General features: G+C 39.7%; 1 protein-coding gene across 1 annotated transcript in view; it reads left to right on the top strand.

The window, feature by feature from the left end:
* Positions 1–260: 260 nt before the first annotated feature.
* STK32B (serine/threonine kinase 32B) overlaps positions 261–23,529 on the top strand; it is a 307,808-nt gene continuing 284,539 nt past the window's right edge. Inside the window, exon 1 of the mRNA XM_051965055.1 lies at positions 261–715. Coding sequence (XP_051821015.1) covers positions 664–715 — 52 coding nt within the window. The 5' untranslated portion in view covers positions 261–663. The remainder of the gene's footprint in view (positions 716–23,529) is intronic.

Below are 23,529 nucleotides of genomic sequence, written 5' to 3'. Positions count from 1 at the left end.
TTCTCCCCACCTCCGCCTGGGCGTCCTTCGAGGGCTTCGGCCCCGGCAAAAGACGAGGGGAGGGAACGCCTGCTCTGCCCCCTCCCAAGCCCTCTCCCCGTCCCCCCATTTCCTCTTCCTCTCCCTCCTTGCCTCCGCCTTCCCTGCTCTTCCTCTCTCCCTCCCTCTCTCCCCCTGCCTCTCCCCAGCCAACAGCCAGCTATGAAATACGGCTCAAGTTGGGAAGTAGCGGCAGCAGTTGGTGCCGGGGGCCGGCGGCTCGCTTTCATTCTGCCGAGCTATTGCTGACAGCCGGCGGGATCGCCCCGGGTGGGCGGCGGCTGCGGAGAGCCGAGCTCCGGCTCCGCGTCTTGGGCGTGGAGGAGAGGCTAGAGGCTGCGAGTGCGGACCGCAGGCGGGCGGGAGCTCCCCGCCCCCCTAAATCCGCCCCCCCACGCGGTTTCCAGGCACCCATCCCCAAACCGAGGCGGGCAGGTGGCCCGAGCGAGCGGGAGGCGCCCCGCCTCCGAGCCCCGACCTTTCTTCGGGCTTCTGCCTCCCGCCCCTCTCCTCTCGCTTCTCCCTGATTTCTTTTTGTCGTGCGCGAGCCCTCTCCCAGTGCGATGCCCGCGGCTCCCCGGGCGAAGATTTTGGCTGGGGATGTAGCAACAACCGAGGCGTAATATGGGTGGGAATCACTCCCACAAAACTCCCGTGTTTGATGAAAATGAGGACGGTAAGTGAGGAGCTGTCCGTGGTTCCATTGTCTCGGCCCCTCTCCGCCTCTGGTCCCCAGCTGCGCCGCGCTCTGTCCCTGCCAGGTGGGCTCCCTCGGAGAGCTGGGCGGGCCGCCGGGCAGAGATCGAGAGGTCGGGGTGCGGAGAGTGGAAGGACCTGGAGAGGGTTGGAGCGGGAGGGATTGTGGGGTTCTGGCCGGGTTCCGGATCGTTGGTGTGCTGGGTGTGTGGCTGCGGGTGCAGGTGTGCTGGGGACCTTCTATGGCAATTTAGAAAGACCCGAAATCGCGTCTGGTCTTCTGCTGTGCTTCTTGAGAAGCGGATTTGCTTCGAAGTCGAAGCCAGAGCAAGATCCAGTCAGCCGGACCGGTACTCGGCCAGAAGCCAACCGTCCTGCTGCAGTGGCAGGGCAGCGAAACTGGGCACTGGGTTCTAGTCCTACTTCTTTTGCCAACACCCTTTTCTCAGAGCCTCAGTTTCTCAACATGTGACTCTTTGCTTTGAATCCGAAGCCAATTAACATGATGAAAGGGACTAATTAATAAGACTAGCATTGCAGTGCGAGGGGGAAAAATTGCATGAGCAGTCTTTCCTCCATGGAGAAGCTGGGGACTGAAGTAAATGTCTCCAAGGTCCTTTCAAACTTTTTTGTTATCCTAAGTACTTTCTTTGGTCCTGGAAAGGACGGGTGATTTATTTCAGCAACTTTGCGTTTCGTTTCTTGTTTGTCTGAAAAGTAGCCTGTTCTTGGGGCGACGGGATACTTCGAGTTCCTTCATTTTCGTAAAACAAACTTTCCTTGATTGAACACACTATTGTGACCATGAAAAGACTCGCTTAGATACAAGACTCACTGTGTTCTGGCAAATCGCAGGTGGGATAAAAACACAGAGTAAGGAAGCACAGAAAGGATGATGGTCTGCTGGTTAAAAATGCTGTTTGCTTTTAAATCTTAAACTTCCACATGCATGTGGGGGGTGAAGCATATGGCTCAAGACAGCACATTTAACAACAAATCCTCTTCCCCAGTAGCATCTGCATATAATATTGTTGTGACTGTTCTGTGCACAATTTCATATTGCAAGTCAGTATTTTTAAAAAAATAATCAAGGATACTAAGAAACTTTAATGGCCCTTTTGTGGGGGGTAGATTAATTAGAAATAATTTAATGAAAATCAAATGCAAATTAAGAATTTTTACCAGCTGTCTTTAAGTAGCCTGGGGTATTGCAGTTTCATAAGGAAAAAATAAGCTCTAATTTTGGTCATTGTGTTTTATGCATCTGTAAAAAGGGCTGTTAACCATTTTGTCGTGGACCCCTTTGGAAGTCTGATGAATCCTGTGAATCCCTTTTGAGAAAGATGTTTTTAAATGCATAAACTAAAACACATAGAATTATGAAGGAAACTCAGTTACTTTAAAATTTAATTATGTAAAAAATTCACAGACCTCAGGTTAAGAATCTCTGATTCTTATTTTACCAGACTCTTGTTGTTCCTAATTTTTTTTTGTTGTACCAGAATCTGTAATTAAGTTCAAATCAGTTTAATCAATCTTTATTAAGTATCTACTTTGAGCAAAGCATTGTGCTAAGGGTTAGGGAACAGACAAAAGAGTAAGAATAGCCTCTCTCCTAGAAGAATTTTCATTTCTACATTGATTTCCCCCACCCCCAAACAGTGTATATTAACAAATCCTGAATACTTTATAACTTTAGGGAGTTTCCTTGAAACACTAAGAGGTTCAATGACTTGTTTGTCAGCATATATCAGAGACAGGACTTGAACCCAAGTCTCGGTCTCCAAATCCATTCCTCAGTTCTATTTTCTAGGCTTCATTTTGTGTAATATAAATTAAATTATAAATATAAATATAAAATAAATAAAATAAGATACTTAGTCTGGATTATGCAGAACACATAATTGTGTTCTTTGGTCTTGGCTCTATAGCGTTCAAAAACTAGTTAATGTATTTATAGTAAATATACATATCTACTTATATATCTTTGGAATGGAACAATGTTATCTTTCAGAAATAGAAAAAAAAAAAGGATTGTACTGGTAATTTCATTAATATAGGGAACTTCCTTATATTAACTCCTTCTACCAATATAGTACCTTTACCTTTTGCAATTCAAAACATTAGAGATTTGCTTAGATTCCAAGCTATTGAAATGGTGAATGATTTGTTCAGGGTGACGGAGGCAGTTTTGAACTTAAATCTTCTTGCTTTCAAGATCAGCATTTGATTCATTGCAACATGTTGCCTCTCATCCTTTAAATTTTTCTAATAATAGCATTTTATTTTCAAAATACATGCAAAGATAGTTTTTATCATTCACCCATGGGAAAACTTTGTGTTACAGATTTTTTAAGCCTCCCTTAGACATCACTTCCCCTAGACAGTAAGTAATGCAAATAGTAAATATTGTTAAATATTGTAGGTCTTCTACACATATTTCTATATTTATCCTATTGTACAAGAAAATTCAGATCAACAAGTAAAAAAAATGAGAAAGAAAAAAAATCAAGCAAAGGACAACAAAAAAGTGAAAATACTATGTTGAGATCTATACTTAGTCCCCACAGTCCTCTTTTTGGATACAGCTCATTCTCTTCGTCACAACTCTATAGGAATTGGCCTGAATCACCTCATTGTTCAAAAGAACCAAGTCCGTCACAGTTGATCATCACATAATCTTGTTGTTGCTGTGTTCTCTTGCTTCCATTCACTTTACCTAGCATCATTTCCTGTCTCTCCAGGTCTCTCTGAAATCATCCTGCTGATCATTTCTTACAGAACAGTAATATTCCATCACAATCATATACTATCACTTATTCAGCCATTCCGCAACAGATTGGCAACCACTCACAGTTCCTTGCCTCTACCAAAAGGGCTGCTACAAACATTTTTGCGTCTGTAGGTCCTTTTCCTTTCTTATGATCTCTTTGGGATACAGACCCAATAGAGACACTGCTGGATCAAAGGGTATGCATAGTTTGATAACCCTTTGGGTATAGTTCCAAATTGCTCTCCAGAATAGTTGGACAACTTTACAATCCCATTAGTAATGCATTTAATGTCCCAGTTTTCCCACATTACTTCCAACATTTATCATTATTTTTTTCCTGTCATCTTAGCTAATCTGTGGCTCATCTTTTATGAAAGCAGTGCTAAATATGTAATAGCTATTTGTTACCAAACTATTTCTTTGTCAAATCAAATGTTCCTTAAAATAGTCTGTGACTCATTCTGAAAGTTGTGTAAGTTACTTGTGGTGGTAGAGGTTGACTACGTATTCAATGGTTTGTAAAATACAAAGCTAGAACCCTCTTCCTCTGGCATAGTTCCAGCTCCTTTTAATTTCTCACTGCTCAAATATTAGCTTCCCTCACCCCATCCCCCCATTCTACCAGAAACATCAGGTTTTTCATTTACTTACCTGTCAGTGGGTAAGCACACAGGACACTGTAGTCTATTACTGTCTCTTCTTTCATGCATTTTAGCTATGGGTTGTGAAATGCAGTTGAAAAGAAGTAAGGAGAAGTGTACAGGGGTCAGGGATGGCTTCATTTATGTTAGGGGAAGGAAAGTAAAGTGAGCTTGTCAAGTTGGTTTATGTCTTTTTGATCCATTCTGTAATGGGTCAGAATCAGGACAAAAGCTGTCTATTATAGTAGGTTGGACAGTAATTGATCTGTCAAAATCTTGTTTTAGTTTAAAACCTAATATTTGGAGTTGCACTTTAATGTGTGACTCTATTATTTTGGGTCTGATGTTACTGTAGGAAAATATTAAGACTTCTTAGACATGACTTGATCTTTGCTTTAAGTCTTAAAGGCTTCAAGAATAAACAAATTTATTTATTAAAGAAATTGTCGTCATCCTAGGGTGAATAGCCAAATGTCAGGATGATTTTTATTTCTGGATATATTTTTTATTTCAAAAAAGGTATGATTTCCATTAGTGGAAACTCTCCTTGTTGACAATGGTTTTAGCCCTTTGCCACCTTAGAAGAGCCTTGAGTTGCTGGGGACAAAAAACATTTATCACATAGTGACCCTTCTTCTGGTAATGAGCTCTTCTGTGGCAAGTTAGAATACTCCTCAGGTGACAAATTTATTGCCAAACACCAACCCGATTTTAGAAATCTTTTCAGCTCTGTAGTATCTGCCAGAGTTTGTGTTCCATTGGCATAGCCACCAAGACCATGCGAGGATGAAGTATAGGAAAAACATGATAGTGGAAGACACCTATGGATGTAGAATGGTGATTGATTATCTGGTGGCACCAAATCAGTCAATAAACATTTATTAAATGTCTGTTCTGTGCTAAGCTTTGGAAACAGGAAAAATGAAACCAACTAAAACCACATTACTGCTGTGTTGGACAATGAATAGTAGATGAATGGATTTCTGATGACATGACACTTTACAATGCCATCATAATTGTGTAAAGAGGTAGAGCTGCTTTGATATATAGACAAGTATTTGCTGCATAGGATGTAGACTGAATCTCCCAGCTACCCATGGAAATCGGTCTCCCATTGATTTTCTAGCTGTATTTCTTCCATAACTAAGAGTTTGAACAAGGAAAGTGACATTGGTGCACCATTGTGGAAACATGTAGACTTATTTCATATGTCCATTGGAAAATCGAAGAAAATTTAACAAAAAGTCTCTTTAAAAAAAAACAAGATATTTTAACTGAAATATCCAAATACCTGTCAGAAAAGTGTGTATGTGTGGAGGGGGAGGTTGTTGCCATTCTTTCAATTATGTCTTTAAATGCTATATTCTTACCGTTAATTTTCTCATTGCTACTTAACTATTTCTTTTTAATTGATTTTCTCCCTGCATGTCAAAATGTTGTGCAAAACATTAGGCAAAAAGAGCCTTGATAGGATGAAGGGATAGGGATTCTTAACTTGGGGTCTGGGAACTTTTTTCATAATTGCATTTCAATATAATTATTTTTCTTTATAATCCTATGTATTTAAATTTAGGCATTTAATTGAGCATCTCAAGGAGATGTCCTCAATTGTGACAAATAGATACATTGAAATCTTCCAGAATTGAGAGAGAATCTTCTTGTTAGATCTTAAATTTACTATATGAATTTGGGCAAGCCCTTTGCTCTCTCTGGTTTCAAAAACCTGTGGAAAAAAGATAACTATTCTAACTTGCCTCTAGGAATTGGGAATTTGACAAATTGAAAGTATTACTAAATACGGTCAATATAATTTCAATTACAGTTGATTAAAATATTTGCATTAATATGTCACTATAGTAATGACTAGTTAGGGCAGTTTTTTGGGGAATAGTAGAGACCTGAGTTTGTAGCTGTTGGTTTTGCAAAAATGTAGATAGGTTTTCTTAAGTAACTTTTCTGTTCGGGGAATTATGCTAATTGTTTGAGGAGGGTAAAAGATAGGAAAATATGACTTCCTTGTGGAAATAATTATTTCTATTACAATTATGCTGTTTATAGATAACATTAATTTTGTCCTTATGGTTAATGAAGTATATACATTATGTCTCTTGAGCTTGAAAATAACTCTATGACCAAAGTAGTACAGATGAGCAAACAGAGGCCTAGAGAGAAGAATAACATTTATATTGTCCTGAAGCTAGTCAATGTCTGAGTCAGGATTTGAATCCAGATTTTCTAAACTCAAATGGAATCCTTTTTCCACTTTAGCACATCTTTGTAATTCTGGCAGGAGGATACAACATGCATCCAATTAGTTACAATACAAAATAAGATGCAGGTATAAGCGGTGAAAAAAAGGGCTTGTTGGTATCTGGGATAGGCTGGAAGGAACAGGAGCACTTCTTGGAAGGGCTGATGGCATTTCATGTTGATGCAGTAGGAAAGTAGGATGCACAGGATTAGTGAAGGCAGAAGAAGGAGATCCCAGGAGCTCTGCAAGGGGTGCTCAGTGAATGGAGACCACGGTGTGAGTGCTGGCCGGACTTTCTCATAGAATAGAGAAGATGGCTGATAGCTTGATGGGGAAGGACTGAAGGTCTGAGCAGGTTTGTAGAATGATAGAGAGATGGATGACATGATAAGTTTAAAATTTACTCCATGTTGTGGTCCCATGTAGGCAGCTGGGAGATACAGTGGATGAAGCTCCAGGCTTGGAGTCAGGAAGACATCCTCCTGAGTTCAGATCTGGCTTTGGACACTTGCTGGCCAAGAAAATTCCAAATGGGATTATGGCATTGGACCCAACGGATGAGCGCCAGAACAACACGGTCATTTATGCTACTGCCCTCGCAGTGCCTCTTCCTTTTGGATAATATGTGGAGGATAGTTATGGTTTTTAATTTTTAAATTTTCAATAGATTTCCTTGTTTGTCAATTACACAATAATATCCTCAGAAATGTAGCCTGTGGCCTAGACTCAAAGTCCCCTCCCTTTGTCTGCGGCAGATTCTTTGGCGTCCTCATGCAACCAGATGTATTGCATAGACTTTCCTTGGGGGTCCATGGCACGATTGCCAAGCTTGACTCCACACACACATACATGCGCGCGCACACACATGCACACACACACACACCACACACCACACACACACACACACACACACACACACACACACACACACACAAGCAGTGAGCAGGAGAATGCCTGGAAGCTGCACATTTGCAGCACCGCAGGCTCTGGTCTCTTCGCTGATAGGATGGATGGAAGGGAGTTGACGAACCTGCCTTCGAAGAGTTTGCAGTCTGGTGGGGAGGAGATGAGGTGTGTGCATGGGGAAAGCTAATCCAAGTCTGAATCTCAGACCGTCCAGGAAGGACCTAGTGTGATGAGATTCAAAAGCAGAGAAGACTCCCGGGTAGAAGGCACCCAGGAAGGTTTCATGGAGGCTCTGGCAGCTCGCCTCAGTCCCCGAGGACGATGCGGAAGGGAGCCAGAGGACTGATTCTTAACAGAAAAAACAACTTACTGTGGACAAAATAGTCACGCCAGAATAAATCCGGCATTTTTTGTGCTGGAGAAAATGTCTTCCTCCTTTGTTCTGAGCCTTCAGAGAAGAGTAGAATATCAATAGGCAGCAGTGCAGGTTTGCCACTAAAAGGCAAACAATTAGCTTGCAGCCATTGCACTGATTCTGCTCCCATTACAAGTACCCCGTTTCAGATGAGGGGCACCAGTTGGAGAGAGAAGGGCTTTGGCATCTGAAGACCAAACTGTGGAAACAACGTTGAGGTGGGAGTCAGAGAATGGGTTAAGTTTCAACTTCTGACATTTACTACTTGGGCAAGCCATTGGTCTTCAGTTTCCTTATCTGTAAAAGGAGGAAGCAGAACTAGATGGTTTCAGAGTCCATCTGTGACTCTGGCCCTGAAAAGTCCTACCTCTGGCAATGCATTTGACCTCTTTCTGCCTCAGTTTCCCTGTATATCAAATATATACTTTGAAGTTCTTTGACGTGACAAGTCCTTTCTTATTTTCAGGGTTTTAGTCATTATAGATAGCTTCTCCATTTTATATTCTCCTGATTTATAAGTATGAAACATAAAAGAATCTTATTTCATCATGCTTGTGATGTTTGTTTGTTTTTTTTTAATTTGAATTTTTATGAAAGTAGAAACCTAAGAAGAGTATGAATCTAGTCCTCTGGGGTCTGTTACCTGGTTCTGGGTAGGCTCATTTTGATGAGTTTTGTGTCTCTGGCATCTTTTTTATTTTTATTATTTTTATTTTTAAAGCTAGGTAAAGACTAATTACAATTTTGAAATTTGTGTCTGGGATTCTCTCTTATTGGAAGTCCTCAGGAGAGCAGCACATTTGGTAAGCATTGACAGGATGCCTGTGGAGATGCTCAGGACTTATTAGAAAAGTCTCCACAAGTCGATACAGAGAATGGGAAGTGAGAGGTAGTAATGGGTCACTCACTCAATGCTCACCTTATTCCTGGCATTCAAGGACATGGGATCAAGCCCTGGCTATGCTACTTATTGGTTCTAGGACTTTGGACAATTCACTCTACTCCCACTCTACCCCAAGCCTTTATTTCTCTATTTATAAGATGGCAGTAATAATTTGACATACTCTTTAATCTCATTGCTACAATAAATTACTACAAAGAATGAATTTAGTAAATGGAAAAGCATTATGTAAATATGAGATTCACAAACATCACCTTCAGTTCATGGAAGGAAGTTAATCCACATGATCATTTCATTTTATCAAATAGGTTACACATCAATCAAATAAATCTTCATTGCGTGCTTTTTCCTTTCCCAGCTCTTTGCGGCATCCAGAAATATACAATATTGTTTTCAAAGATTTTAATTCTCATTGATAAGACTGAGTACTAATTACAGATGATATTTATATGGTACTTTATAGTTTGCAAATACTTTGCATATATTATCTCATTTAATTTTCACACTAGTCTTGTGGCATAGGAACTATTATCATCCCCATTTTACAAAAGAGGAAACTGAGGCTGAGAAGTTAAATGACTTGTTCAGTGATGTGCAGCTAGATTATATGAGGCAGAATTCAAGCTGAGGTCTTCCAGATTCACTTTCTTGACTCTACCTAGCTGACAAGACTACCTGAAAAAAATAGACAATTATTTAATTTTTGTGTAAACCCGAGATTTCAGCAGCATAGGAAATTCTCAGTAATTAGCTTAGAAATTCTCTTTAATGAAGTCATTTGGCCAAAGTCATGGAAGAAGTTGGTATTGTCTGTCGAACTTGTGCCGAGCTTTTTTTTTTTTTTTAAACCACAGTGTTCTTCAGCCACTCGGCCAAATGAGGTGCCAATTGTACTTTGTTAATTCTGGGTTCGGAGAAGGAAAACATCATTGGGGGTGAGGATAATTGGGAAGGGGATTTAAAACAGGGGGGACTTGAACTTTGCCTTAAAGGGTGATGGATGGTAAGCAGGGAGGCTGCATCAAATGACTAGAGTAACAGAGCAGGCATCAGACTTTTTTGGGGGGCGTGTAGAATTAGGGAATTAAAAAGCAGAATTTGAGATCTGTAAATACCCACAAGCATGTTGGTTTAAAGATGACGAATCATGAAAGCTGATTGCTTCTGAAAGAATTTGTTAGTCAAATATACCAGTCGTTTCTTCATGGAGTGTCTGGAGAACAGTCAGCCTCCAAAGTTGGATGTGGGGTCATGCTGAGCTTCCTATTCTCATCTGCCAAAATTATCAGAAGCTCAGGCCCGCCTGCTGGGCCTTTGATCGGGTAGCTGGCTCCAATTATGCATGGGCTTCCCTCTAATGTGCTGTGATTCAGATCAAAATCTCACCTGGAGCTGGTTCAGTTACATCCTCAGAGGAGAGACCGCGGAAGAACATCCGGGCCCGAGTGGTGCCGGCCCTCGCTGACACGCAGGGATCAGAGACCCGCCCAACTGCCAAAAGCCAGCCTCAAACCCAGCTCTCCAGCTCAGCAGGGCCCGTTGTTAAATTTTCCCAATGAGCACCTCCACCTTAGAAATCTGCAAACATGCAAATCAATTGGTTATTATTTGGCTGATTGTCTAGACAAATGATGGAGAAAATGGAATAATTCGGATTAAACTTAAAAGTGTTTCATTAACAGCTCTTCTTTCCCCCCAGAAAGCTGATTGTTAACTTCTATTATTATGTATTATTCTTCTAATATTATGTATTATATATAAATACAAATTCTTCTCTCTGTCTCTCCCCCATATATATTTATATATATAAATTTCCTAGTATACTCTTCCCTGATGGTCTCTTTTCCAAGTTGCCAGGCTTATCATTATCTCATGATTCTCTTTATTATATGACCTTCTTTGCTGGATCCACATCCATCCTCATAGGTGCCCCCCAGAATTCTGCCCTGGACGTCTTCTCTTCTTATTTCACTTGATATCATTAGTTCCATCTCTCAGTTCTAGGCATTTTATTTTGTTATTTTCCTATTGCGACAATGCTCTTTACCCATTGTCTCTTTCCTGGCTTTCTTTGAGACCCAATAAAAATCCCATCTTCTACAGGAAACTTTCCCCAGTACCCCCACCCCAACTAATTCTGGTATCTTCTCCCTCTCAATTTTCTTCCTGTTTATCCTGTATATAGTTTGATATGTATATATAATATATATGTGTGTGTATGTTTGTGTGTGTATATGTATAATCTAATGGGGACAAACTATATATGTATGTGTCTGTGTATTCCCACACATATAAATATATAAATATATATGGGGGAGAGACAGAGAGAAGAATTTGTATTTATATATAATATACTCACAAATAAGTATAAAAAGTTACATATATGCATATATTCTTGTGAATATCAGCTCAATATAGTATTTGAAATCTTGAAATCAGTAAAATAAAATATAGGCTTTGAATAATAGTGTGCTCCAATGGTAGTGTGAACATTAGTGGGTTTTTTAAATCAATGTGGATATTCTAAATTCATCCAATTGCATGTATCCTTATTTTTTAAATTAATTTACAAAGGACTATAAAGAGATATTATGATACAACAGAAAGAGAGGTAACCTCTGCTGCAGGAAGCCCTGGAATCTAAACTTGCCAGGAATACTGACTAGTATGATCTTGGGAAAGTCCCTTAGCCTTATAAACATGGCAGGCAGCTAGGACTTGAATAAGTTGTGGAGGGGCTGCTGAAATTTTGGGTGGAGGGGATTCCCACAGTCTGATGAGATAAATGATAGATTCTGAATGTTCTTCCCACGCTGAACTTTGTGGGTTGTACAATTGTTTCACGTAAATAATGATGTTATGAATAAAATGTAGTAATAATAACAGCTAACATTTATGTAGTGCCTACCATGTGCCAGGTACTATATTAAATGCCTTATAATTTATCTTATTTGACCTTAAAAACCATCTGGAGAGAGAAGTGCTATTACCATTACCATTTTATAGCTGAGGAAACTGAGGCAGACAGAGGAAGAGACTTTCACACAGCTAGTAAGTATTTTAGGTCAAATTTGAACTCAGATCTTTGACTACAGGTCCAGCATTCTATACATAATCTTTTAAGACTTTAAAATTTATAAAGCAGTTATAAATTTATAAATTTATAAAAATTTATAAAACAATGCACTAAGTGGATGCCCGTCAGCTGGACAATGGCTGAATAAATCATGGTGTATGAATGTGATGGAATATTATTGTTCTATAAGAAATGGCCAGCAGGATGATTTCAGAGAGGCCTGAAGGGACTTACATGGACTGATGATGAGTGAAATGAGCAGAGCCAGGGGATCATTGTACACAACAACACCAAGACTATAGGATGATCAATTCTGATGAACGTGGCTCTCTTCAACAATGAGATGATTCAAACCAATTCCAGTTGTTCAGTGATGGAGAGAGCCATCTACACCCAGAGAGAGAACTGTGGGAACTGAGTGTGGACCACAACATAGCATTCTCACTTCTTTTGTTTTGTTGTTTGCTTGAATTTTATGTTCTTTCTCATTTTTTTTCCTTTTTGATCTAATTTTTCTCGTGTAGCAAGATATGTATAGAAGAATTGCACATGTTTCACATATATTGGATTACTTGCCATCCAGGGGATGGGATGGGGGAAAGGTGGGGAAAACTTTGGAACAAAAACTTTTGCAAGGGTCAGTGTTGAAAAATTATCCATATATATGTTTTGAAAATAGAAGGCTTTAATAAAAATTTAAAAAAGATAACTGCAGTGAGGTAGTTTTCATATAAGTGACAGTGTGGCATAGTGGATAGAGAGTCAGGAAGCCCTAGTTCAAGGCTCACTTTTGACACACCGAGGCTACATTTATTAGATTGATTGCATTCCATCATATGATACTCTAATGTCTAATTGCAGATATTAGCGGTAACCTTTTTTCTGCACCTTCCTTCTTCCCTTGGCCATAGGATCATTCCCAACATGGGAGAGTGGGTCGGAACCAGCCAGGTGCACATCCCCTTCTCCGATTCTTGCTGTCTGATCCAGGACAAGCTGTTTCACCTCTTTGGACCTTGTTTCCTCATGTATGAAGTGGGCGTGGTAATAGAGGTGGTTGTGAGGAGAGAGAGCTCCACCTTGAGCCTGCTGTAGCTGCTCTGGGAGGGTCCACGTAGGAACTGGAGGTGCCCCTAGAGGCTTTCTTAGGAATGAGACAAAAATAGCTTGTACACTTGGCACAAACATTTCTATCTTTCTAAAGGCATATTCTGGTAGTTTTATTCCTGGGGTATAGAAGCATTTGTTTGACTGATTTATTCATTGGGGCTATAACATGCTCCTCAATCTGTATCCTCGTCCAAGACAGTAGGAACATGATTCACCAAACTATTTAGGAATGACGATTCCATTTTTAATGAGTTCTGTTTATCTGCTCTATTCCTTTATTTGTGCCCATTTCCAAAACCCCTAATGTAAAATTCAGCTTTTTGTGAGCATGGTACTTTGGCTCCAAATGGCTTATCAGCTTTCTTGGCCATGGAGAGTGGCCGGTTGGACCATTGGATACTTAATTTACTCCTGAAATAGGTAGTAAGTATAGTGGATGGAACGAAAGACCTGGAGGCAGGAAAATTAGAATTAAGATCTTTTCTAAGATACTCACTAGCTATGTGATCCTGGGTAAATGATCTAACTTCTCTGGGCCTCAGTTTCCTAATATGTAAAAGGAAGACAAGAAGCGAACCACTTCTCTTGTTGTTGTGAGATTAAAATGAGATGGTATTTGAAATGCTTTGCAAATCCCAAAGTACCAGGCAAACACCAGTCTATTAATTGGACCAGATTGTGGGTTTGTTCTTCATGTACCCAGAGAGGCCTGCTTGGCTTTAGTCAAGAGTTTAGCAGAGACCCAAAGAAGAAATAATTTACATCTTCCCACCAATCTGTCTGCATTACCTACTCTTCCCATTTTACATGGTAACTTATTATTCATTTCAATCCTCACAAGTATAAGTGTGTTTTTTATTCTCTAGACATTTTTGCAAGTACTATATTGATGCAATAATGCCTCTCAGTGAATACTGATAGTATTTAATCTTCATTAAATAAAGAAACATTACATTGGGTCGACACTATCTGAATCTATTAATTTAAGGAGAAATTCTATAACAAAAGAAATATAGATTCTAAATAATGAGTGATTTAGAGAATCATAATTAGTGGCAACATGGGTCTATGTCCTCCCTTCGGAGTTGAGGAATCAGAAGACCAGAGGAAGAATGGGACTTGACTAGAATCATGCAAGCATTTATCATTTATTATTCATTTATTCATTTGTTCAGCAAGCATTTATTAAGTTTTCATTCCATGGAGAACACTAAAAGAGTTCTAAAATATTGAATTGACGTGATACCTGTCTTTCTGGGGTTTATCTCATAAGGCCATAAAACAGAAAGTGGTCAAAGGATGTGCCCCAGGAGACCTGACAAAGATGCTCATTATTGAGGGAGTCAACAACATTAATTCCACAAATACTAATGAAACATCAAGATGTGAGATACTGTTTTGAGGTGGCGAGGGATGCAAAGACATCTATGGGAAATAATCCTTCCTCACAAGGAGTTTATAAACTCTACTGGAGACATCACAAAAAGAAAGATTAAGGACTAAGAATTTCCCAGAGGGAGAGAAGAACACTGACTGGTGAGATTAGGAAAGATCAGCAGAAGGGAAGACTGATCTGAACTTTCAGGGCAGCTAAGAGTTCCAAGAGGCAGGGGGAAGCAGGGAGAGTATTCGAAGCACGGAGGCAGCCTGTGTTATGAATGTTACCTTCAGAAAAAGCAAATTAAGCAATTTTGGCCGGAAGATAGAGAAGGCTTGAAGGGAAATGCTGTTAAATAAATATGAAAATGTAAGATGGAGCCAGCTTGGGAAGGTCTTTAAATGACAGAGTGAGAGCTTCTTATTTTATCCTGGGGACATTATGTCTCCAATCAGCAGAGAGACTAGAGCAGGGGAGAAATATGGTCAGCCTCGTCACCAGTAGGAATATCATTTTGGCAGTTTTGTTTAAGGTGGACTAGTGAGAGGAGAGACTGGAAACTGGAACTTGGGAGTCCCACTTGGTTCATTATGATCTATAGTAGCCAGTCCTCCTGAGCTTCCCTGAATTTAGACTGGCCATAAACATGGTTTAGCACTGGTCATGTTTTCTAAGCTTTCCTAGTTTGGGAGACTTCTAAAACTGGGAAATCTATTGTAAAGTCCAAGTAACAGATGTTGAAGACCTGAAAAAAAAGATCATCTACTTGTGGATGAAGAAAAGAGAGATTGATGTAGTTCAGGAAGAATTTTACAACATGGGCAATAATTCCATAGGTCAGGAAAAGGGAAGGTAATGCAGACATTTGAGGACAATAAAAACAAAGGCAGGGAGATGGGAGAATTCAGGGCATGTCAAGAGTGTCAAGAAGCATACACCCTAATTTGAGAGGTGAGAATAAAATAAAATGCTGAGCATCTAAATCCTTCTTGACACAAATTAAAGTTTTTAGAGAAAGGAAAAATTGCTACAGGCTGAAGCAGGTGAGGATGTTATAGAAGATTATTAGTAAGAGTGCTGGGAGAAGGGATAATATTCACTGATAAGTTCACTGTACACCAAAGGTTTTTTTTTTTTAATTTAAGACAGATTCTGCAGATCTGCTCTAGTGGGAGACCCTCTGTCTTTGTTCCAACAGTCTCTGCTTGCCTCTGGGTATGTGTATAGCTCACATTTTCTGGGCTAAGCAATAATCAAAACTCTTCCATTGTTAATCCAACACAGAATCTCTCCTAGGCACTTAAGGGGAATCATAACATCTAGTCAAATAATGGAGAAAGCCTGTGGTGATCAAGTTAAACATTATTCCAGGAGCTTGTTCTGATTCTGTCTTCCTAGGTTAACCTCTCCCCACCTTCCCTGGCAACCTGTTGACAAGAAAAGTTGACAAAGCAAAAAATGTCTATCTCCCCTCTCTCCGTTCTCTTCTCTCCCTGAAACAATGTTCCATATTCTAGAGTCTGGCAAAAGTTGCCCTGTTGCCCTTTAGGAACAGTAGGCAAAAGGGTATAGGAAGAAAACCACCAAAGAAATACCTCTTTACAAGACAGTCAGAACTGAGTCTTGAGGGGCCAACTCTTACATGTTGCTGTTTTGGCCAGAAACCCTGAGGATCTTTCTGTCCCACATGGATTCTTTTTTTTTTTTTTTTTTTTTTTTAAATTTAATTTAATTAATTTTTTTTTTTCTAAACAAAAAAGGTCATTTTTTGCCTCATGCTTTCTTCTCTAGCCTTAGTCATTGACTGGGCAGTTGCCTTTGGTCAAACTGAGATGTATTAAAGACCTTTATTTTCAAAGGTTAGAGTTTCCCACTACACTCAGGGCCATTTGCAGTCATCCTGACCTCTCCTTGGCCACTAGATCCCACCGAAAGTGAAGCCTGTGACTTGGATTGGCTCTTACTCACTCAAACCTAATTCACTTGCATGTCACAGTGTCACCCCTGATGTCATGGTCATCTCTGGGAACGAAGGGCCAATGACTTTTAGACCCATCTGATCTCTATCACCAGATGGAGATGCCCAGGAGTTGTAGACATCAATAATCCCCACTTAGGGCTTTTATATCATAAGATCATCCACCCACGAGCTGGAAACGACCTCAGAGGATAAGACCAATCCCCTTGTTTTAATCATGAGCAAACTGAGGACACTGGTGGGGGAGTGAGTGTTCACTGACTTGTTCAGCATCACACACACTAAGGCTAAAACTACAGGATTAAATTTGTGTTCATCTTCTGATACTGACAATTCAGCCAATTAATACATCCCATCTTACTTTATGCTCCTTTTGTATCAATTAAAATGTAAGCTATTGATTTGTATAAGGGCAAGGCAACAAGTTATAACACCTCCTTCTCCTCCTCCTCCTCCTCCTCCTTTATTACTATTACTACAACTACTATTATTATTACTACTTTACTACTACTGCTGTTACTACTACTACTACTACTACTGTTACTACTACTATTACTACTACTTCTACTTTTACTCCTCCTCCTCCTCTTTCTCCTATTCCTACTCCTCAATATACAGTTTTAACCCTTTCTTTACCCAGTAAGGAAGGCATTGTAAATATTACTGTTCCCATTTTACAGAAAAGGATAATGTAACTCAACAAGGGGAAGCTACTTGCCCATGGTCACGTCAGTATTAGCCATAGGCAGATAGCTCTGGACTTGATTTATTTGATCTAGCTTACCACACCATAAATGGTATGCATCTAGAGAGAGATGAGACCTAGAATCTATTTCCACTTCCTCTTTTTACAGATGAAGAAACCAAGCCCAGGAAGATTGTGACTTGTCTAAGAACATACAGGTAGAAAGTGCCAGAGCCATCTTTTGAAATCCAGATCCTCAATCTCCAAAGGGCAACTAGCATTATTTCCACAGTGCAATGTTGAGTTTCATGACCAATGGTGACCACCTTTCTGGTGGTGAGCCTCCCTGTCCTGAGCTGGGCTGGATCTCGGATGAAAGTCAGATCGTCCTATGATTTTAGGATCCTAGGAGCTACTATATCCAAATGAATATGATTTTTTTAAGGTTTTTGTTTAGATAGACAGTACATTTATTGTGACAATGCTACTGTTATTCAGAAAATATCAGGAGTTCCTGTAAAGAATGTTTTTAAAGACAATAAGGCAGTAGATAGAGTGTAAGGCATATGTCAAGAAGTATCTTTCTGAGTTTAAATTTGACCTCAGACACTAGCTTTGTGACCCTGGACAAGTCACTTAACCCCATTTGCCTCAATTTCTTCATCTGTAAAATGATTTGGAGAAGGATATGGCAGGCTGCTAAAGTGTCTTTCAAGAAAACCTCATATGAGGTGAAAAAAAGGATTGAAAAATGACTGAAACTGAATGATATGGAAAGCTTCCAGTCAGCTCTTATTTGAAAAGCTCCATCATTTCATAGTGTGCATGCTTTCCCTACCAATCCAAATGACAACTTTTCTAAGCTTCGGCATGTGGTCTCCAGAGATTGCACTTGTTCCTGGTCCCATTTCTGGGTGGCTTTCTAGTGATGAACTTCTTTGCATTTAGCTAGGCTGGCCTTGTGTGGTGAACATGGTTGTCCCTGGTCTAGTGCTCTAAGTTCTCCAGTTTGGTCGGAATTATCAGACTTGGTAATTAGAGAAGGGTTGGCCTTTCAGGAACCTAATCCCCTCCAAGATAAAAGGAGCCATTAGAGGCATCTCATTATTTGATGGCTTCCTCTAAATTTTGACCTCAATTTGCAGCGGCTTGAAGATTTCTAAGAGATCTGGCTCCAGATGGTTTTTGTCCTTTTCAAAACCAAACCAAAACCAAATCCACCTTCAAAAGCAGAAGTTTCAGTGCTCCTAAGAACATTTAGCAAGAAAGGTTGGCTTCCCTCCAAAGATTTAATTGACTAGCATTACAGATCATTTCTCAGAGTCGTTGTAGGGAGTAGGGAGGAGGAAGTAGAATATCTGGCTTAACCACCAGGTGATGCTCTCACTTTGAGCTGCACCTTTTAATTCAACTAGGTGTGCTCCAGTGCCTGCACATTTTATGCCCATAGTGCTTTCATTACCACCTGAGCTTGCTCAGAAAGTCACCTTCCTTCATGCTCTCAAGTCCCTGTTTCAAGTCTAGAAAAAGATAATTTAGAAATAATTAGAAATCTCTTATGGTTTATGGATTCTACCTCAATAGATTAATTTCCCTCCTTCTTGTGATGGCCTGTTTATTAATTATTAGATATGTGTAAAATAATACATAAAAATAATAATTATTAATTATCATATAGTCTAAAACATTTTATTACATGGGGAAAAAATAGGGGATGAAGCATTAATATTCAAACAGCAAGAGTAGCTCACTTAAGATAAGTCAAGTAAGACTTAAGGAAAAATCTGAATCTTCAACTCTACTCACTCTTCTGCATCTTTGCCCTTTGCCTTTTGAGAAAAGGAGAAGACAGTAGCAGTCAAAGGCTTTCAAGCATCTCCAGCACATGGAAACCACACTCAGCTGCCAATCGGTTGCCAGGTAATTCCTTAGATTGTCCAGGCAGGCGGTACAAACGTTCTAGTATCTTACCCCTGGGGCTGTCCAGGTCACCTTCCTTTTCTGTGGCTCTGCCATTTGGGGAGCTGAAGCAGCTGAAAGTTGGAGAGCACATCCCCTGCTTGGAACTTCTGTGGGATTACCTTGGGATTTTCTGTGTCCGTGATGTCAAAAACCTGCCTCTTCTCCCAGTAATTTCTGTTATGTGTTAGATGCACCAGTCAAGCTAGAGCAAGTGTCCAAAGAGCAAATGGAGGTGACATGCTCTCTACTCTCCTGAAAAGTCCCCACAGAGCTTGTGACCAAGTATGATCTTGATAGTTGCATTTTCTGGTAGATTGAGTTTATTACATATCACATCTTTGTCACCTTTTGGTGCTTAAATACCTGAAAACTTTGCAGGGGAAAACAAATGAAAATCTTCATTCTTGTTCTTCCTTTTTTTTTTTTTTTTTTTTTTTTCTCCAGAAGCATTTTTGCTGTTTTCAAGATTGGGTCTACCTACTTGCCCAGGGGAAGTACAGCACCCAATCCTGTATGTGATCCCTCATTGATCATCAAACTTTGCCCTTGGCCTAAGCAGCTTGGTGGCCCACCACTTCTGGGGCTCACCCCGTTGGGACTAGACTTAGTGTGGATACCATATAAGCACGAGTCCTGCTGCTGCTTAGAATTCCTTAGCCACAGCCTCCCTGGCAGCAGGGATCTCGGGCTTACATCACCATTCATGGCCTCCTGGAACAATTTCACACCTGCCTTTGGGATGCTAGATAGCGCAGGAGCAGAGATTTGGAGCTGGAGGGACCGTTACAGCCATGGAGTCCAATCTCTTATACTAGATATAGTTGGAGGACTTGGGTTTGAATGTCAGGTCTGCCCTTTACTCTCAAAGTACTCTTTACCCTTTGTCCTTCATGCTTTTGCTTTTTTTTCTTATTATTTGGTAACTTTTATGTCTAAGAGTTGTCTTAATGATGTCAAAGTCTCTGATTTTTATAAATGGGAAACAGGAGCAAGAAATAGGAATGTGCCTTCATTCTCCAAACCAGTTTTATACCTAAGACCATGAGAGGAAATGAGTAGCAGCAGAATGAGTAGCAGGGTTATGGACCCTTTTGAGGAACCTCAGGAACTATCAGTGTGAATACATGTTGAGTGAGCAAGCTAGGGCAGAGAGTGAGAGTGAAGGCCATGCCCCGACTGCCCTCCCAACAAGCTGTAAAGTTAGTTTTTATCCTTCCTCTACAGAAACTCAGAGAGGGGAAATGATTCTTTCCTAATAAGCATTCAGAGCCAGTGATCGTGATATTGTTCAAATCCAAGATTTCTCTCTCCAAATCCAAGGTCCTTTATTATTTGTCTCTTATTACACTTTATTTCCTACTTGTGGTAGCTATGAAATGGATCAAAGGCTTGTTCTCTGGGATTAAGAACTAATTTCTTCAGTGAGAGCATTAGTAGGATTTCATTTTCTTTTTTTTTTCCCCCTGAGGAAATTGGGCTTAAGTGACTTGCCCAGTGTCACACAGCTAGGAAGTGTAAGTGCCTGAGAGCAGATTTGAACTCAGGTCCTCCTGACTTCAGGGCTGCTGCTCTATCCGGTGCACCCTCTAACTTCCCTTTGGGATTCTTTAAGAAGCACAATTATTCGTTTCAGAAAGAGAACTAGCCAGATGCTTCCTACTGTATCTCCCTAGGAAATGAGTCCTTTGGCTGCTGAGGGCCTAGAGTTGCCTTACCACCTCCACGAGCCAGGTATAAATAATGCAGCCAGAGAGGGAGAATACCGGTGACTTCTCAATCCTCATCTCCTCCAGTGGAGGCAGCCAGTCTGGCCTCAAAAACTCCTGATGCTCCGAACCACTGAGTCTTTCTGGGAATGGCTGGCAGCTTCTTTTCACGAAGTTTGACTGAGGTAATGGCAGAAGGGGAGAGTGCCTTCATCCATCATAATCAGGGTGTGTCATCTTGAACATGCTCTTGGAGATGTCTGCCACCTGGGCTCTATTTCCCCAGCTCACCTTCATCTTTTCTCCAGTGACTCGTAAATCCCCTGACTTGGATTGCTCTCAACAGGGAATTTGTTTAACTATCAGCTCATTCCCTTCCTGGGTTGATTTTAAAGTGAAGGGTATACAGAGCTCCATCTATGGCATTCTACATTAGGGAAGATCTAGTTCTTTCTACACAGATTAGACATGAAGATTTATGTGAGCACATTTTCCCCTTTCTTCTCACCCATCCCAACAAAGGGAGAAAGGAATGTCTTTTTTTAAATAACTTTTTATTGATAGAACTCATGCCAGGGTAATTTTTTACAGCATTATCCCTTGCATTCACTTCTGTTCCAATTTTTCCCCTCCTTCCCTCCATCCCCTCCCCCAAGTGGCAAGCAGTCCTTTACATGAATAGGTTACAGTATATCCTAGATACAATATATGTTTGCAGAACTGAACAATTTTCTTGTTGCACAGGGAGAATTGAATTCAGAAGGTATAAATAATCCAGGAAGAAAAACAAAAATGCAAGTAGTTTATATTCATTTCCCAGTGTTTTTTCTTTGGGTGTAGCTGCTTCTGTCCATCCTTGATCAATTGAAACTGAATTAGCTCTCTTTATCGAAGAGATCCACTTCCATCAGAATACATCCTCAAACAGTATCGTTGTTGAGGTATATAATGATTTCACTTAGCATCAGTTCATGGAAATCTTGCCAGTCCTCTTTGTATTCATCCTGCTGGTTATTCCTTACAGAACAATAATATTCCATAACATTCATATACCACAATTTACTCAACCGTTCTCCAATTGATGAGCATCCATTCATTTTCCAGCTTCTAGCCACTACAAACAGGGCTGCCACAAACATTCTGGCACATACAGGTCCCTTTCCCTTCTTTAGTATCTCTTTGGGGTATAAGCCCAGTAGTAACACGGCTGGATCAAAGGGTATGCACAGTTTGATAACTTTTTGAGCATAGTTCCAAATTGCTCTCCAGAATGGCTGGATGTGTTCACAATTCCACCAACAATGTTTCAGTGTCCCTGTTTTCCCACATCCTCTCCAACATTCCCCATTATCTTTTCCTGTCATTCTAGCCAATCTGACAGGTGTGTAGTGGTATCTCAGAGTTGTCTTAATTTGCATTTCTCTGATTAATAATGATTTGGAGCATATTTTCATATGTCTATAGATAGTTTCAATTTCTTCATCTGAGAATTGTCTGTTCATATCCTTTGACCATTTATCAATTGGAGAATGGTTTGATTTCTTATAAATTAGAGTCAATTTTCTATATATTTTGGAAATGAGGCCTTTATCAGAATCTTTGATTGTAAAAATGTTTTCCCAGTTTATTGTTTCCCTTCTAATCTTGTCTGCATTTGTTTTGTTTGTACAAAAACTTTTCAATTTAATATAATCAAAATTTTCTATTTTGTGGTCAATAGTGATCTCTAGTTCTTCTTTGGTCCTAAATTCCTCCCTCTTCCACAGGTCTGAGAGGTAAACTATCCTATGCTCTTCCAATTTATTTATCATCTCATTCTTTATGCCTAGGTCATGAACCCATTTTGACCTAATCTTGGTGTACGGTGTTAAGTGTGGGTCAATGCCTAGTTTCTGCCACACTAATTTCCAATTTTCCCAACAATTTTTGTCAAATAGTGCATTCTTATACCAGAAACTGGGGTCTTTGGGTTTGTCAAACACTATATTATTAAAGTTATTGGCTGTTTTGTCCTTTGAACCTAACCTATTCCATTGATCAACTAGTCTATTTCTTAGCCAATACTAGATGGTTTTAGTAACTGCTGCTTTATAATATAATTTTAGATCTGGTACAGCTAGGCCATCTTCATTTGATTTGTTTTTTCATTAATTCCCTTGAAATTCTTGACCTTTTGTTTTTCCATATGAACTTTGTTGTTATTTTTTCTAATTCATCAAAGTAGTTTTTTGGGAGTCTGATTGGTATAGCGCTAAATAAATAGATTAATTTAGGTAGTATTGTCATCTTTATTATATTTGCTCGCCCAATCCAAGAGCATTTAATATTTTTCCAGTTGGTCAGATCAGACTTAATTTGTGTGGAAAGTGTTTTGTAGTTTTGCTCATAAAGTTTCTGATTTTCCCTTGGCAGATAGATTCCTAAATGTTTTATACAATCAGTAGTTACTTTAAATGGAATTTCTTTTTGTAACTCTAACTGTTGGGTTTTGTTAGTGATATATAAAAATGCTGATGACTTATGTGGGTTTATTTTGTATCCTGCAACTTTGCTGAAAGTGTGGATTGTTTCTAATAACTTTTTAGTAGAGTCTCTGGGGTTCTCTAAGTATACCATCATATCATCAGCAAAGAGTGATAATTTGGTTTCCTCATTGCCTATTCTTATTCCTTTAATCTCTTTCTCAACTCTTATTACCAAAGCTAGCATTTCTAATACAATATTAAATATTAACGGTGATAGTGGGCAACCTTGTCTCACTCCTGATCTTATTGGGAATGGTTGCAGTTTGTCTCTGTTACATATGATATTTACTGTTGGTTTTAAATAGATGCTACTGATTATTTTACGGAAAAGTCCATTTATTCCTATACTCTCAAGAGTTTTTTTTTTTTTTTAATAAGAATGGATGTTGGATTTTATCAAATGCTTTTTCTGCATCTATTGAGATGATCCTATGGTTTTTGTTAATTTGATTATTAATATGGCCAATTATACTGATAGTTTTCCTAA

This window comes from Antechinus flavipes, chromosome 6 (assembly GCF_016432865.1).
Source record: "Antechinus flavipes isolate AdamAnt ecotype Samford, QLD, Australia chromosome 6, AdamAnt_v2, whole genome shotgun sequence".
In the NCBI taxonomy this organism is placed as follows: Eukaryota; Metazoa; Chordata; class Mammalia; order Dasyuromorphia; family Dasyuridae; genus Antechinus; species Antechinus flavipes.
The sequence above is the reverse complement of the archived record's forward strand: the minus strand, read 5'-3'. Positions and strand labels throughout refer to the sequence as shown.